This window comes from Rhodamnia argentea, chromosome 10 (assembly GCF_020921035.1).
Source record: "Rhodamnia argentea isolate NSW1041297 chromosome 10, ASM2092103v1, whole genome shotgun sequence".
Lineage (NCBI taxonomy): Eukaryota > Viridiplantae > Streptophyta > Magnoliopsida > Myrtales > Myrtaceae > Rhodamnia > Rhodamnia argentea.
In genome coordinates, this window is record NC_063159.1 from 13,372,091 (window position 1) to 13,390,192 (window position 18,102).

The 18,102-nt window shown below is 41.1% G+C and overlaps 3 protein-coding genes across 3 annotated transcripts; all 3 read left to right on the plus strand.

Moving 5' to 3' along the window:
- Positions 1 to 1,799: 1,799 nt before the first annotated feature.
- LOC125312713 (protein FAR-RED ELONGATED HYPOCOTYL 3-like) lies at positions 1,800 to 3,035 on the plus strand. Its single transcript, XM_048271826.1, has 3 exons — positions 1,800 to 1,956; positions 2,377 to 2,715; positions 2,827 to 3,035. Exons 1-3 carry the CDS (start codon positions 1,800 to 1,802, stop codon positions 3,033 to 3,035), a joined length of 705 nt encoding a protein of 234 aa, XP_048127783.1.
- A 1,939-nt stretch (positions 3,036 to 4,974) lies between these two features.
- On the plus strand, positions 4,975 to 6,901 carry LOC115729640 (activator of 90 kDa heat shock protein ATPase homolog 1). Its single transcript, XM_030660250.2, has 3 exons — positions 4,975 to 6,074; positions 6,174 to 6,253; positions 6,595 to 6,901. Exons 1-3 carry the CDS (start codon positions 5,175 to 5,177, stop codon positions 6,686 to 6,688), a joined length of 1,074 nt encoding a protein of 357 aa, XP_030516110.1. The 5' UTR covers positions 4,975 to 5,174; the 3' UTR covers positions 6,689 to 6,901.
- Positions 6,902 to 10,334: 3,433 nt separating this feature from the next.
- LOC115729642 (thioredoxin-like 3-1, chloroplastic) lies at positions 10,335 to 12,488 on the plus strand. The gene is made up of 5 exons (XM_030660259.2): positions 10,335 to 10,824; positions 11,478 to 11,552; positions 11,940 to 12,006; positions 12,108 to 12,125; positions 12,215 to 12,488. The coding sequence occupies exons 1-5, from the start codon at positions 10,523 to 10,525 to the stop codon at positions 12,311 to 12,313; spliced, it is 561 nt and encodes a 186-aa protein (XP_030516119.1). The 5' UTR covers positions 10,335 to 10,522; the 3' UTR covers positions 12,314 to 12,488.
- The last annotated feature ends 5,614 nt before the right edge of the window (positions 12,489 to 18,102 follow it).

The following is an 18,102-nucleotide window of genomic DNA, read 5'->3' on the forward strand; positions in this document are numbered from 1 at the left end:
TTAACTACAAGTATTTTGGTATTGTCGCTTTCAGAAATCTCAACTTACTTTCCTCTTTCGTAAAAGCTCAATGTAGGGATATAGATAAAGTTTCCACGTAATTGTCTGAAGTGATGTGCAAAAATAAACTAGTAACCTCACACTTTCATTTCTATTTTTTTAAGCTGATCTTTGTGTCTTCGCAACTTCTCAAAAAATATGATGAAGGGTGATTTATCTTTTATGTGTATGCTACTCTACCCTTTTTTGGCTATTTGCTAGTTTGTCCTTTAAATCGAGAGATTTGGAAATCAAGCAACCATAACTTCATTTAGTTTACATTTATATCTCTAAGAATGTGTATCATCCTGACTTTTTGCACACTGCAACATCAAATTTCAAGTTTTGTTTTTCTTGTTGTATGACTAACCAGATAAAAGAATACTTATCCTAAATCTGAAGATTGCTCGTAACTTATAAATTTCGAACAAATGTTTCTGCTTCAGTCTGAATAAGTGTTCCCAATTGTGAAATTGACTGAGGTGGAAAGTGCCATGTGAGCGAAGTTTGACTTTCAAAATAAGCCTGGAACTGAAAATTTAATGCTAACAAGAACACAAAAAGTCACTCCCACTCAAATCTTCCTCAGCTTTTCACAATCTTTCATCTACAACTCTGGTTTAGAGAGTGCCACTATCATATTAATCCACCCTCAATTTGGACTTGTATGTACAAGAGGTCATAGCCTGAAAGGAGCTCCATGGAAGTGGTTTCATCTAAGATCCGCTAGTGCTTTGGGTCCAGATATCACTTGCCTAAGTTTTACGTGTTGAAAAGTAAATTGAAGGCTTCGCTGTAACAGGTAGTTCATGGCCAAAGTCTTTTCCCTTTCTTTCTTGTCTCTTTTAGTATTTATTGTCATGTTTGATCTTGGTTGGAAATGCACTATTAGAACATTCTCTACCCTTTTACAATTTATAAAAAAAACCTTGCGTTATTTAGCATGTTAGAATTTTTTACTTTATTTTCTGTGCTTGAACACTAGTTATGGAGGTTGATTCAAATGCAACAAGAGCTGAAGAACTGATTTTGGGTGGGAAAAGAAATGATGATGCCTGCGATAATGACAATGTTGAAAAGAATCAATTTAAGGAACCTTCAACAGATGCAGATGTACCGCGTGGACACCTCGATTATAATAAAAAAAAAAAAAAAAAACAGATGCAGATGTAGAGGTTCCACGCAATGGGATGATTTTTGCTTCACAGCAGGAAACTCGTTGCTATTATGAGAAATATGCTTATCAGCAAGGATTTGGTGTTAGAAAGATTAGCACAACGTGTAACATTGACGGACAATTGAGTTTTTATTCTCTAGCATGTGTTAAAGGTGGTAAACAGAAATCCACAGCAAAGAGTAGATTTATCTTGAGGCCATCAATCAAAACTGACTATAAGGCGAAAATTAATGTGATTATGGATGGCGATGGATGATGCAATATATCTCGTGTTCTTCTGGACCATAATCATGCTCTTAGTCTCACAATTTCACGATTTCAAAGATCTCGTAGGAAGTTGGATTCTTATGCAAAGAGGAGAGTTGAGTTGAATGATCAAGTGAGCATTCCTTTAGACAAGAATTCTCACTCCGTAGCTATTGAAGTGTGAAAATCTGAGAACTTAGCATTTGGTGAGAAAGATTGTAGAAACTATATTGCTGACGCGGGACGATTAAAACTTAGGACTGGAGATGCAGAGGCACTTTGTAATTACTTTGTTTGAATGCAAAGAAGGAACTCAAATTTCTTTTATGTGATTGACATGGATGAGGAAGGGCGATTGCGGAATGTATTTTGGGCTGATGCGAGGTCTAGAGCAGCCTATGAGTCATTTGGAGACGTATTGTTCTTTGATACTACATATCTTACGGATAAGTATGATTTGCCACTTACTCCTTTTGTTGGAGTTAACCATCATGGTCAGTCTATTCTATTCGGCTGTGGTTTGTTATCAATAGAGGATGTAGGCGCATATGTTTGGCTTTTTAGATCGTGGCTAGAATGCATGCATGGGCGTCCTCCAAATGCGATAATTACTGACCAGTGTAAAACGATCCAAGGTGCAGTTGCGGAAGTGTTTCCAAGTTCTCATCATTGGCTTCGCCTTTGGCACATAATGAAGAAGATTCCTGAAAAATTAGGAGGTCTAGCTCAATACAAGGCAATAGAAAAGATTCTAAATGGTGCTGTTTATGAATCTTCGAAACCTCGAAAATTTGAAGAAAGGTGGTCCAAAATGATTGAAAATTTTGATTTTGAAAAGAATGAATGGTTAAGTTTCTTATTTGCGGATTGTCATCGTTGGGTTCCTATCTATGTCAAAAAGGTATTTTGGGCAGGCTTGTCTGCAACGCAAAGAAATGAAAGTGTGGATGCGTTTTTTGATGATTATGTAAGTTCAAAAACTTCATTGAAGCAATTTGTTGAGCAATATGATAATGCCTTGAAAAGCAAGGTCGAGAAGGAGAATAAGGCGGATTATTTTTCTTCCAACTCGACCTACAAGTCGGTTACTGATTGCTTCTTTGAAAAGCAATTTCATGAGAGCTACACCAATGATATATTTAGATTGTTCCAAGATGAATTGAGGGGTTTGCTCTACTGTAATTGTGAGTTGGACAAGGTTGATGGTTTGATATCTTCTTTTAATGTGACAGACATTCAAAGGGGGAAGGAAGGCAAATCTAAACGAAGAGTTGTGTACAATGTGAGTCATAATGAAGCTGAATTTGACGTTCAATGCTCATGTTATCTGTTTGAGTTTAAAGGAATTCTTTGCTGACATATAGTGAATATTCTCATTGAGAAAGATGTGAAAGAGATTCCATCACGTTATATTTTAGCTCATTGGAGGAAGGATTTGAGAAGACGCTATTGTAATGTCAAAGATTGTTACGAAGATCGGCGGATGAGTGAGCATAACCTGCAGTTTGATAACTTATGCACCAACTTTTTTGAAGCAGCAGAGATTGCGGCAAGTTCAAGCGAAAAGTATTGAGTTTTTCATGAGATACATAGATGAGGGAAAGAAAAGGCTAAAGGATGATTTTGTTTTGCATAATTGTCATGTCAGTAAAAAACAGTGATGGTGCCCTATCAACTAGCAAATGATTAACTCCTTGGCGAGTTCAAAGTAAAGGTTGCCTGCCATCCAAAAAGAATCTACGATAGATGAAAATGGTAGGGTTCTGCTGTTTTACTTCTTGTGTTTTTCCTTCTTGAGTCAATGCCATTGATTTCTAAAAGTTCGCAGCTTTGCAGAGAAATGACGGAAAAAAGAGCAAGCAAATTAACTTAGCCATACAAATTAAGAGGAAGAGAGAGGTAGCACTTTAGTTTAAATTCTTTTACTAGTGTTCCTTAACTTCTCATTTGAGGTGAATCAATTCTAGTATGTCATTTACGAGACCTTAATCACAGATCGACCATGTGAAACCTAGTACTGCAGAATCATATAGATCCAGCTCTTCCACTCATTCACCCGTCAGCTATTTTATATTTCAAGAAGGTGGAGGGGTAAGCACATGACAGCAATATCATTGTAAAATGTTCAAGATTTTTGGTGTCAGCATGAGAAAAGGCCTCTGTTTTTCCTTTTCCGGTATGGAGCTTTTCCATGCAGGCGGGGGGCAACTGTGACAAATGGCTTTGTTGCTGGAGAAATGAATTCAGACAGTAGACATTGAGTAAATGAGCAATCAGAGTGAACTATACAGTTCCAGATTGTCGAGATAGTGAAGGTTTATCGTGCTCATTCATGTTTATGCAGAACATATTGAAAGCCAATGTATTGGCGGCAGATGAATGCGATATTTCCTTTGGAGAGTCTCTACGGGTCTCTCCTCATTGAAAGCAATATTTTTTTTTCCCCTTTGTCCTATGTTCTTCAACATTTTGTTTGATAACTGCATTCCTTGACAACTACATTATAGATCAAGACAATTGTTGTGGTGTTGTAATCACAAGATTGTCATATATTGGTTGATTCTACATGTCTGGCCGGTAGCAACGGCATCGATCCTTCTCGAAGTTGGTTGCCAAGGTATCATGGCAAGAGCACTGTTGTTTTCTGTTTTCTGGAAAAGTTGCTGCTGTTCACACATGAATTTCTTCGGCTCACGTGACTGCTCCGGTATTTCTTTTGTTTGTCCCAAATCGAGAGGACTTCTCATTTTGGCTGGGTGATTTTAAGCAGGTTCTCCCGTAAAATACATTCTGCAGATCACTTATCTGGATAGAATTTGAGAGCATTTGAGCTTCAACTTGATCTGTGGGATGATTAGTTGTACTGGTTTGTCAAAATAGCAGATGTAAATCCACAATCTTTCTTTGACGGTAGGAAGAACGTTAGCGAAGGTAGAGGATTGATCCGGTCCACTTGCTACCCAAAGCCCTTATAAAGGCAGGGGCTGGAGTGAATGGTAGCAGGAACGAACATCAAATCATTTTCGTTTGTCGGGCTACCTTGAATTTGTTTTCAGGAATTCCGTCAGAAGACGTCACCTACGCTTGTCAAAAAGTTGCTTCAAAACAAGTTTGCAACAACATCTCATGCATGATGGGCGCCGCTCAAGAAATTAATTTTTGATCAAAAATTAGTTCTTTTTTTTTTTCCAATGATTTCAAAATTATTTTCGAAACAAAAAACATTTGCTTCAAGAATAGAAATATAAATTTATGTAACTAAATAGATTTCTATTTCTGAAGTATTGTTTTGCTGCTCATGTTATGTGCGATTGATGATTTGAAAATGAAATATTTTGAATCGAGAATGTTCATTAAATGCGTCGAATACATTCATTGACAAAAAAATTTTGAAGCCTGTGAATTTATGTTGCTCCACTCAAAATTTGAAATTTGACTAATTTAAGATTTAGAATGGTGGTCTAGTCCTTTCCAAATTCTAACACCCGTAAAAGTGCACAAAGGACCCAAATGGGTTGAGGCCATGTTCTAGATTCTTCCATCCTCAGAACCCTCCAGACCTCTCTCTTTACTTCCTCTCTCCCTCTTTTAACCATCCTCGCCTCCCCCAGCATTCCCAATCTCCCCAAGCTCCGGGCTTTCGCGTTCTCTTCCTTCGAATTCGCCTACCCAAAAGCACCGAACGCCGCCGCCGCCACCACCACCACCGCCGATGGCGAAGTACGGCGAGGGGGACAAGAGGTGGATCGTGGAGGAGCGGTCCGACGGCACCAACGTCCACAACTGGCACTGGTCCGAGACCGACTGCCTCGAGTGGTCTCGCAACCTCCTCACCAAGCTCCTCTCCGACCTCACCCTCCTGGATGGCGAGGGCAACCTCTTCGTACGGACCAAGAAGGTCGAGAAGGTCGACGGCGAGGCCTACGTCAATATCCGCAAGGGGAAGATCATCCCCGGCTACGAGATCAGCGTCGTCCTCGCCTGGGAGGGCGAGGCCAGGGACTCCGACGGGAAGTCCCTGCTGAAGGTCGACGGCACGGTGGAGATCCCGTACATTGCCGACGAGAACGCCGACGAGGACCCCGAGGTCAAGGTCCTCGTCAAGGACGACGGGCCGATCGGGAGGAGGTTGAAGGAGGCGATGGGGAGCAGGGGCAAGCCGGTGATCTTGGAGAAGGTTAGGGTTTTCGTGGAGAGCATGGCGAGGGGAGGCCCGGCGAGGGAAGATTTGGAGACGAAGAAGGTGGCTCCAATTCCAAAGAACCAGACGTCCTCACCAGCTGAAGCAGCTGCGCCTGCTGCTGCGGGGAAGAAGGAGGTGGCTGCGGCCCCTGAGAAGAAGGAGGTGAAGAAGAAGAAGAAGGAAGGCTTCAAGACGATCAGCATGACGGAGAAGTTCAGCTGCAGAGCGAGAGATATGTACGAGATATTGATGGATGAGAACAGGTGGAAAGGGTTCACGCAGAGCAATGCGAGGATAAGCAAAGAGGTGGGAGGAGAGTTTAGCATCTTCGATGGCTCGGTCACTGGAAGGAATGTGGAGTTGCAGGAGGGGAAGTTGATTGTGCAGCAATGGAGGTTTGGGAGCTGGCCTGATGGTATTCACTCCACAGTAAGTCCTCTTAATCCTTGGTGTTGATAATTGTCTGCATTACTATTGTTAATCTCTCCGATACATGCTCATATGTTCATTTTCATGGGCTAATTGCAGGTAAAACTTACTTTGGATGAGCCTGAATCTGGTCTGACTGTTGTCAAGCTCACACACACTGACGTCCCTGAAGAAGACAGGTTAGTTTTGGAGCAAGTTTGCTCTTATTTTCCATTGAAGAGTAGAGTTTGAACATTTGATTTAAGTTGAACTTTCTCTAGAACCCCGGCCATCTGCTAAATGAATTGATAATCATCGATATGTCAATGGAGGATCGAGAAGAGGACATAAATTTAAGAGAAATCAATTGTTTTGGCGCTATATCAATTGTTTTGCCACTATAAATAGAAACAACGTTTGCCCTTACGTGCATTGGGATGAATTTATAGCTCAAGTTGGACAGTGAAAATATATTGCCAGTGCTAAACTTTTTTACTGCGTATTGATAGCACATTTACCTTTCTGGTTCGTTGGATTGTAGGTATGGGAATGCAACTGTGGTGGAGAACACTGAGAGAGGGTGGCGAGACTTGATCTTTAACAAAATACGGGCAGTTTTTGGTTTTGGAATATAACACTTGAATATTTTTTTCCTCCTCAAGTGTAGAATTATTACCAGGATTTGTCCTTTTCAGTAAGGTTATAGATTGGATGAGATTGTATTGACGTTATTGAATGTTTGATCTTTTAACCTGATGAACTGGTCCATGCGACTCAAGCTTCTTGAAGAACCTGGATGTCATGCCTCGTGTTCCGTTCCAATAATGAAATACTTTGATCGTGCACTCCGGTCGTGAGTTGGTTGGGATAGGCGCATTAACAAGATAATTTGTTAATAGTACATATCTGTACATATATAGTCGTTCATGTCATGCTATCTTCTTCGCGCATAGTGCACCATTACCCCCGTGCTTTTGAGTGGTGGCTGAAAACGTTATTGCGGATTGTGTTGTGAAACTGACAGTTTCCATTCTGTATGTATTCTGGTTGTATGGTAGTCTTGTTTTCCTGTGAATTCCGGAGTTGATACATTAGTAGCTGTCGGTGTCCCTGATTTCCTTGTTAGGCTAATATAGCGGTGCCATGAACTAATGTGACTTGAGACTTGTAAGATCGTAGCCGGATTTGAGCCTTGTCTATGATAGTCATATTCGTCTGACACTATAGTATGGTTTGAATTAGTGACATAGGCTTCCAATATGAATACAAGGGAGGTTCAAACTTGTTCAAAACTTAAAAGAATCTAGGTGCCTGGGGAGTGGCCTACCTACGGTGGAGCTGCTCATTTGGATGTGTACTTGAACTGATTTTCCTACTTCTGGGTATTTTGTTTGATCCCTTCAAAGTATGTAAAATACATGTAATTTATCAGGAGGGGAATGCAAGTGCTTCACATAATACATGTAGACTGGAAGAGGATGCTTCTTTCTTGTACTCTCTTCTTCGGCTTTCGACATCTTGCTCTGACTTCTCAGTCTTGTGATGTTTTCCTTGTTTTTTTTTTTTTTTTTTTATGTTGGTCTAGCAGAAACAATTAGAGGGTTCTTTTCTATTGTTTCCCAGCACATTTCTGATGTACCTGAATATTTTGGTTTAAGAAAAATTCTTTATTACCTATTAAAAAAAAAGTTTGGGAGGAGGCGAGGTATTTATGGACTAGCTATGCCATATTATTCGAGTGAAGGGTGGGGGATTTAGAGGTGGCAACCATTGTGATTCGATGAAGTTTGAGAAAATTGCAACTGATGGGCGGATGAGCCATTGGAAAACTCTTGAAGCAATGACAGGGAAGTGTCGGGCGTGAAGGCGTGCCAGAACTATTCAATGGAGCAGGAAGACAAGAGTCATCAGCTCGAGCGGGGAATCTATGCAAACTGCCGCTTTTTAATGTTCATGTAGGTTAGCAGGGTTACGCTCCTTAATGTTGCGTCTCCCGGAGCAAGCTCATAGCTGGTAAAAACAGGTTTAATGGAGGCACTGTTAGAAAGTGAAACGATGACACAGGGACTCATTGCACCTGCGAATGTGTTGTTAAATTTGGGACTTTAGTATGTGGAAGAGAGCGCGAAATTCTGTTAGTTCGGATCCTCTTTCTACGCGTTCTGATCGAAGTGAAGAAGTCACCTTTTTATTGCAGTTCCGCGTGGTGTTCCTGGATCATGTGGTGTAGTGATTTGTTTTCCTTTTGTTGCCCGGGACAATGCGAATGAATTTACAGAGTTGGATGGCGTCTTGTTATACCAAAAGGGTAAAATGAGAGGAGTGCAGCGGGATGTTGGTTAGGACAAATTCGAACTTGTCAGGGAATCACCAGGAGGCGCTGTGGACGGAGGGTGGGTGGTGGTTCGGCTGCAGTGAGGAACTGAGCCGTGGTATTCGTGAGGAAGAGATCAATGGCCTCGTAGATGTTTAGGGAAATTTTTATTTAAGGGTCCGAACTGTCATCATTTAAAAAAAAAAAAAAAAGGTCTGAAGTAAATTTTGTTTTAAATAAGGGCTTGAAGAGATCATAAAATCTCAAAAAAGGGCTTATTTTTTAGGGCATTTTTGTCTTTTTGCTTATTTTATTTTTGATCAGATTTTTCTTTTTTGTTCCCTCAAAAATTAGTAAAAACTTAAAAAAAATAAAAACCAATCAACACCGAGGGGCAAGAGGGCTGCCCCTCCTGCCTTGGCCGCCGCCCCACCATCGCCTTTTGTTGCGGGGGGTGGGTCGTCGGCCATCGCTCCCGCGGCTAAAGCCGGTGCTGACGAAGCTCGATACCAGGTCGCTTCGTCCTTCGTAGACCCATGAGAGGGAAAGAGAGGAGGATAATTTGACAACTGTGGAGGGCAGTGACTTGCATTGACGCTTGGGTGATTCGTCAGAGGCCAGGGCCTGCGAAGGGGGGAGGAGCATGGGGTTTTGACTTGCTCCTTCTGGAGATCGGACACAAGATCAGGGCAGGCCACAGCTTGAGGAAATCGCACTTGCTGTTCACTGCTAGGGTTTCGCTGAGCTTGCTCCAGATTCGAGCCGAGGAGGACAGCATCAGAGGACAACGAGGGCTTTGATTTGCTCCTTCTCGGCGTCGGGGATCGGAGATGACCAAGGGGCGGCAGCGTTGGAATCGGCGGGAGAAGGGTCCCAGCGAAGCGGGGATGATTCTTGAAGTTGACCGGGGGGCTTGGCGGATCTGTTCATCGACGGAGGACTCGGCGACGAGGCGGAGGACGGAGAAGTGGAACCCACCGGCCTTCGCCACCCTCGCCGTCCCTGCACCAGCTGTGGGCCGGCGCTACAGGCAGCTCTGTTCGTCGACGGAGGACGGCGAAATGGAACCCATCGGCCCTCCCGCGTGCGGCTCTTTTTTTCTTTTTAATTTTTTTTAAACAAAAAAGGATAAAATAGAGAAAAAAATAAATATAAAATCAAAATATAAAATGACGAAAATATCCTTTAGGTTAGACCCTTTTTTGAAATTCTATGACCACTTTAGGCTCTTAATTGAAACGCACTATGTCACTTCAGGCCCTTAATTGAAACTATATTCATTTGAGACTCTTATTTGAAAAAATAAGATGACTTTAGGCCCTTAAATGGAATTTTCCCATATGTTTATAATCATCAAGAAATAGAGCTAAAAACCGAGTTGCCTCATTCAAACATACAAACTCCGGGCGGCCCAAGAGCTAAGCATAAAAAAGAGATTGATTGTTCTTTTACATTTGCTGAGGACGGCTAATATCATTAAAAAATTTTAAATCAAAATATTTGTGATAAATTTATTTTAAATTGATTTTTTAATCATTAAAAATTTAAGAAAAATTTTAAACTGATATATTTGTAATAAATATATATTGAATTCATTTTTTGATCACTAAAAACTCAAGAGAAAGACATATATATATGTGATAAAAAGATGGTAAAAATTTTAAATTGGTACACCCTTTACGTGTAATTAAATACAGCAATTTGATCGTAAAATTTAAAATTTAATGTAAATGAGTGAAAGGTAAATTTGTTATAAATATATTAATTTGAATTTTTTTATGATAAAAAATTAATTTAAAATACATTTATCGTAAATATGTTAGTTCGATGTCTTTGGTGACGGTGCTCAGAGAGGAAGTGGAGGGCTCCTAACTTTATTTTTTTTTATTTTTGTCTTTACGAATTTGCCCTTCGCTTGGATTGGGGCCTCCCGACTCGATCGGGGGTAGCCTCCATGCGGATAAGGCTTGCCCTCCCAAGCATCTCCTCCTCCTCCTCTGTTTGCGTCTCTTTCGTTTGTGGCTCATTCCAATCTCATGACCGTCGCTTCCGTCTTCGTCTTCGATTCTCAAATGCTGTGAAAACTTTGTGCCCATCATCGGCGCCTCCCGATCCTCCTCCTCCTTGCTCTGCTGCTACTGGAAGACCGGGAGAGATGTCTGTTCTAGCGCCGACTCCTCACGTCCTCCTCAGAGAAGTCTGTCCCCGAGAGCACCACCACCACCTCCGGGGGCTGAGCGGCGTCAGCTCTTTGTCTCTCCATAGACCGCCCATCGGCGATCGGAGTAGGAGCTTGGGCTGCCCGAGGATCGCGAGGCCGGACACGAGAGCAGGGGCGTTTTGGCCCGACTCCTCGAGCCACGCCGTTGCGGAGATGGAGCCCATCGAGGACTGTGATCAGCTGGACCAGGTTCTTCAGCGCGCTCGCGAGCTCTCCCAACCCATTCTCATCGATTGGTAGCGCTCTCTCTCCCTTCCTCATCTTCCCAGAATCCTCTACGGAAATCAATGTTAGTCTTCAAACTGGACGCCGTTTTTTTTTGTACTCCACTTCCTCCAGTTGTGGCTGTCACTGCTCCCTTCTGTGGCATTAATATGCGCTAGGCTAGATACATCAAAGCTCTGTTGTTTTAGGTGAGCTCGTGAGACACGGCTTGTTATGTATATGTTGACGACTATTTCCTTGGAAGGTTTCCACAGATACCATTGCCCTTTGTTCATAATCATCATTCGGAGATTGCGCTAATTGATGAATCGGTGGCATTCTTGTACCATGCCAATGCCTCCAACTGAAATATCTGCGTTTCCAGACTTAGATATTGGCCTCGCGAGTTTTGCATTATCGATAGCTCGGGGAGATTCGATTGAATTTCAGTCTCTTCTTTCCTGTTAAATTCTGCTTCCCCCTTTACAGATATGCATCGCCTTCTCCAATCCATGAATGTAAATTGCGATTGGCAACGAATAGGGGAAGTGCTTTCTTTCTTAGGTTCATCGTGATCGCATCGTTCGAAGTCCCTTTTTCTAGATTGAAACTGCATAAGCACACGCTTTTTCACAGCGCCTGCAGTTTTACTTACTCTCTTGTTTCAAGTTGTTTGTCCTAATAGGATGGCTGCTTGGTGTCGGAAATGCATTTATCTGAAGCCGAAGCTAGAGAAGTTGGCTGCCGAGTACGAAAGCAAGTAATTCCTCTCTCTCTCTCTCTCTCTCTCTCTCTCTCCTTCTTCACCAGTAGGCATGGTAGAATTCCACCTCATGATCACTTCCATGCAATATTAAGCACCGTGGTTCTGGAAATCTGCAATCTGGTTTGAGGTTTCTGCAATAAATATTCTTCTGCTACTGAGCAAAGTCACTTGAGCTTAAGATCTTCACAGTTTGCTGTTACTCCTTCAAACAAAAGAGGTGAAAACCAGTAATAGCTGTGCCTATACTTCCCAGCAATTCTAAAGTGCAAACAAACTTCGCTCCGACGTAGATGCCCCTTCTTGCGGACAGATTCCCTGCGTATTGATTTCATTTCTTTTTTTTTTTTTTTTGGCCTTTGCTTCTTCTCATGGTACTGGTAGAATCAGATGCTATTGTGTAGATGTCAACAAAGTTCCTCAGTCCCTTGTGAAGCGCGGAAATGTCTCTGTATGTCAAGCTACTCTGATTTTTTACAGCTTCAATTTCTCTCCTTTAAGCATGTACTCCTCACCACTGACTATATATTCTTCCATTGTTTGCGCTTGCAGAAAATGCCAACTTTACAGGTACGCAGTGTATTCGTAGTTCATGGTATTATTCTTCATGCTTCGGTTTATTGATAGGTTTGCAAATTGACTGGACCCTATATTTGCAGGTATGGAAAGATGGAGAGATGAAAGAAGAAGTAATTGGAGGACACAAGGCTTGGCTTGTCATTGAAGAAGTAAGAGCAATGATCCAAAAGTACGTTTGAACGTGCCATGGGACCTCTCTCTCCCTCTCCCTCTCTCATGTGTATCATTGAATGCAGTAAAAGCAACATTGTACAGTGAAATTGGCTGTAAAGTTAGCTCGTTTAAGGTTAAATTCTTCTTTTCGGACGAAAGAAAAAGGTTATTATTTTAAGGTGAATCTTCATCAGCACGAAACTTCCGAGTAGTAATCCCTGCTGCAAAGCCTTACACTTGCGCTGGACGATAATGTCTCAATTCCCGCACGTAACCGTAATCGGAGTCCGAGTGCAACTTTTCTCTTAGGTTAACAAGTCTTCTTTGGCTTAAGCTGCGAGTCGACCACGCACGTAACCGTAACCGAAGTCTAAGTGTGACCTCTCTATCATGTTAACAAGCACTCTTTGGGTTTAAGCTTCGACTAGTCAATTTCTCCAAAGAGTGTCGGTACTTCCTAGCCGACGGCAAGCGAGGCCCTCTCCTAGATAGGAGAATACTGAAAAGCATGGATAGTGATCAAAGATATAGAATCCTGCTAAATGGATACTATAACATCATGGATAGTGATCCAAAGTACCTTAAGCAGCAAAGACAGGAGAGTATGGAAAAGCACAAGAATCTGAATAAAAAAGAGAACTACCTTAGAAAGAGAATTTCTTTCGTCACAATAGTAATATTTTGCTAACCACGACATCCACACCTGATAGCGAAGCGCCCATCATGGCCAATGGCTGAAGAAGCAAAAACAAGGAGTATTAATCGATAAATCCCCTTCGCTTGAACCATCGAAGGTGGTAAATGATGTTGGAATACACCGACCGTCGACATATTTGGAGTTGAAAGCACAACAATATCATGTTATCTTGGTAAAATGAATACACCATCCTCTAATTGACCGAACTCTAACCATGAATTACAATTGTGTGACTGTTCATGCACCTTATGCTCGCACGGTTAAGAAATGAAACTCAATATGTAGTTCACAACAACTAGCCAATTGGCATGCAGTAAAAGCATAATTAATCAGCCATTTGCATAACAAGTGATGACTATGGCATCATCAAGCATGCTCTGTCTGTAAAGGCACGTGGACACCATTTGTGGAAAACGTAGAGAAGCATATATGTTTCCCCTGTGAAAATTATGCTTTCATTGGCAAATCAAAGATTTTTGTGTAAATGTTGCTGCCTTTGGTATTTTTCATGACTCAAACCATCTGCAGCAAATAAACTAACACTGCACAAAACAAGTCAAAGTCCTTGTATTGCTCACAGAGCAGAACCAGCAGCCTTGATGGTTGACGGACAAGCATATTTGTCGAAAGGACATTTCACCAAGCTTCAACCAATGGTGCCGCATTCCGGCTGCTACATCACCATCACCAGTCACTTGTGTCATTGTTCTTGATATTAAAATGCGATGGAAGCTACCTCAAAAGTCCAGCTCCAGCATCTTTAATGGAATATCTAGAGGTGCTATTACATGATATACACAAGATCGGCGATGGCGAGGCAAAGAGAGCGGAGTTATGCAAGGACTAGGCCGACTAGCATATTTCATATAACTTAAGCTTACTACTCGAAGAGCGGGTCTCAGTGGTACCGGCCCTTATTCAAGAAGACCAAGACCTGATGTGTACTTTTCGGGCTGGGTCGGGTCAGCCCGGGCCTTTTTTACGGCTCTGCATACTCTCTGTTGAGATATTAACGCGGAAATACTAACGGATCTTGCAAATAAGTCAATACGAAATTACAGAGAAATTATGATGAACGATAAAGGACACCAGAGATTACGTGGTTCGGTTCGAATGTCGGTATTTACGTCCACGGGGAAAGCCAACAATATAATCCACTATAATCGGAGAATCAAAGTTATAATCGCTCATGTACTTGAATGTTTCCCTCATCTTGTTTAAGCCCAAAGCAAATCCACGAATAATATCTCATCATCTCTCATAGAGAATTCATTTAGAAAACTCAGTGAGAAAAACTGATACTCATCTTGTTTGCTCTATGTACGAATAAACCAAGAACGTCTTGTACGTCCTTTCTACTTCGTGCGGTGGCTCTTTTCTTGTGTGTTTTCTCTGTGCCAAGAACACACTATGCGGCACGTCCTCAAGAAACGTCCCTGTTCGTTTCAATTTCTTCTCTGTACAGTGAATACAAAGAAGGACCGTGCGGTAATAGTGTTCTCTCTTTAAAAAACTCACCTCCCAATTTTGTTTTCTTTTTATATGGGTCAACAACTTTTACATCTTTTTGACTTGAGCCCACCACATGAGAGCATATATATTATATAATGTATGTGCCCATGATCTTTGTTATCTAGCAACAGAGTACTTCTCCCTCTTCCTTCTGAAATAGAACCGAATCCCCAATATATGTATACATATTCTCTTCAAAAGCAATTCTAATCCCATTAAGATTCTTGTGATTTCTTTCCTATTGGTTAACAAAACCGATTTATATCCTTCAACCACATTGGATTCTGTAAACGGCTTAAACTCAAGACACTAATTTAACACTCTCGAAGCTCTAGTCTCGCATGCTCTAACTTGCATGATCGGGAGGAGGTGAGGCATGGCCGCTTCCCCCGGATGGAGGACGATCGCAGTTGTGTGACTAGGTTTAGGTGAGTAGTGACCAACCAATGCTGGAAATGTGACTTTCTTCTTCAAATACGCACCCACAACCGTCTTGCCTCGGAAGTAAACTATTCACCTCTCATGGAACAGCACGCTACAGGTCGGCAACCAGAGCTCAGCCACTCCAAAACCAGCACGCTACAAGTCAGCCGCCCGTAGCAGCTCAGCCACCCCAAGACCTTGCTCAGTTGCTTGAGGAGAGGCACCAGATATATCTCTCTGCGGATCAACCACGGTCGCGAACCCATAATAGAAAGACTGCCAAGTGAGTATTATATCTCTTAATTTGGAAATCTTTATTTTATTAGACTCTAATTTATTTTCTTTTGTGTTTTAGGGCAGTGGAACGCCAGACCGCTTCCACGAGAAGCGATGAGGCCATGAATAGGCTACTCGTGGTGATAAACCAAATCAAGGCGCACCCCATGCTAACTAGCACGGTGGGAGAAGCAAGCACGTATGTGGCCTTGTTGCATGAGCACTTCGTTGATCGTGGGCAGCTCGAGACTGTGGCATTCGGGGCTATGGCCAGCGACGGCGCCACTAGGCAGCAGATGCGGAGGATCCTCATCGAGGCAGAGCTCACGCCGAACGAAGATACCTTTCGGTTCATCCCCTAGGAGCTGAGGGATTCACTTGTTGTACATGAGAGTATATTTTAACAGGCATATCATTATCAATGCAAGTTAGTTAATCATTTATCTCGACTTTTTATGAAAGTCTAAATTCAACAAGCCCGGTTGATGCACAACCTATCTAATTTCTAAGAGGCGGAATTAGGCTGGACCGATGGAATCGGTACAACGATGGTTCACTTGGTCAGCCTAACGATACTTTCCGGTTCATTCCCTAGGAGCTAAGAGAGTTTTTTTTTTTTTACAAAGTTTCGTGGAGTTTTTTTTTTTTTTTGGCTTATTTAAGAGTACTCTAAAAGAAATGCTTTGTGTTATTTGATTTGTGGATGTTAAATGAGAATGAGGACTCCCCATTTATATAGTAGGGAGTCTCGGATTACAACCATAGATCTTTTTTAGATCCGGTGGCTAAGATTACATCTCCCATTTTCCTAACCACCAACATTAATTGGGAATGTTCCAGAACACGGGGTAAATTACCATTTTGCCCGTCCCGGGCAACATTCTAGAAAGTAGTAGAAAACCCTAGATAAATCCTAGAATGTTAACGGTTATCCCAAAAAAAAAAAAAATAGTAGAACAAACAAGGGAAGCCTGCTTCTATCAAAATTATTATATGGATAATAACGGATGAAAGAAGCTCATTATACCTAGTACCATGTTTGTGAATGTGCTTGCTTCTCCCAGGGTATTCAAAACAAGCACCGGGTGCATCTTAATTTCATTGACCACCTGGTTCCGTTTGTTCAACGCCACATCGCATCGCATCGCATCTTACTATTAATGAAATTGCAGCCAGCACACATAATTTGCATTTCGATACCCCACCCTTAAGAGAAAGATAGAACTTTTGCCCGGTCACCCAATTAAATAAAAACTGAAACATAGCGGAGAGAAATAAAAATTGATTAGCGATCTAACTATACCTGCCTTTTTTGTGGCCCTGGGGTTTGGTTATAAGAAGACCAAACCTCAAAGTCAAAGGTTCAAGTATGGGGAACGGGGGGAGACAAAAGTGGGCATAACCACACTGATGTGTCCTTCTACAGATGTTCACCATTTGCGAGGATGGTCGTCGCTGGAATTGCTTATGTTAATCACCGCAATCGAAAATTTTAGTCATTTTTCTAATAATTAGTAAATTTTGTAAGTAAAAAAAATATTAGCAGAAATTATTTAATACATAAAGAGAGAAGTGAGATTGGTTTTCACGGAAAATGATTTCCTTAAAAAGAGAAAATCACTGTCCTCACTTTTGAAGGTGTTTTTTTTTTCCATTAAAGGAAATATTTTTCTTGGCTCATTTATTTCAGTGAACCGAATGCCGGTTAATTCGAAAAATATTTTCTTGAAAGTTATTCATTTTCAACGAAATAAACGGAGCCAAAGTTAAATAAAAATAAATTAACGACATGGGACACTTGCAGAGCACCGCAAGATTTGTGGTTCGACAAATTCCACCCCAAGTCCATGACACATCGTACGGATTTCGTGGAAAAAGATGTTTGAAAGTTGCGCAAATTAAAGCCCCGTATGTTTCATAGAAAACAACTTTCATGAAAAAAAAATCTAATTTTCCTGCTTCTGGTTTACGGAAAACAAATTAGTTAAGGAAATTATTTTCCCGATTTTTGTATTGTGGAAAATAATTTCCTCTATTAATTACCCTCATCCCTCATCTGTCTTCTCTGCACTCCTTCGCCTTCCTTTTCTTTTTTAATTATTTCTTTACTTTTATTACTTTTTTTCTTTTTGGCAAGCACCAGAGGAAGAAAGAAAAGAAAAAAATTTATTAAAATTTCAAAAAAAAAATTACATTAAAATTTCAATTTACTTAAATAAAAATTACAAAAAGATTGTTCACGTTAGAGTCGACCGTGCCACGTAGATCAAACCACAATGCAGAAAATCAAATGAGAGTTTTCTTACCAAAGGATGAAAAATATTTTCCAGCTCATTTTCGGATCTCAGCCAAACATCCAAAAATAGTCATTTATCTGGAAAAAAAAAACTTCCCCATAAAATATTTTCCAGAAACGTCGCATTATTCGCGAAACAATTTGAGCTAACAATCTTTAGCAGCACACGCGTCAAATATTTTTTTTTAAAATTATTCGAAGGAAATCGGGTAACTATTTTAAAGGGTTTGTTGCGTTCTCAAATTACATGTCAAATACTTTTTTTAAAATTATTCGAAGGAAATCAGGTAACTATTTTAAAGGGTTTGTGGCATTCTCAAATTACATTCCATTGCGTTTTGATTCTACAACCCAATCCTCTTTCCCTCTTTAAAGTTATGTTTTTCGACCGCCAACATATGTTTGTTTATTAGTTATTTGGTGCCCGCGAATTTTTTTTTTCCTTGTTGTTGGATTTACAAGTTATTTGTGACAACTCTTCTGCATTTTCACCCAATACGGGAAGCGGCAAGGCCCTCAATAAGGGATGTTTCTGGTTTTTGGTTTAATTTCGTCATGTGTTTCCCCTTTTAGTTTTAAAGTGGTAGCAGGAAAGAATGGATTTACCTAGT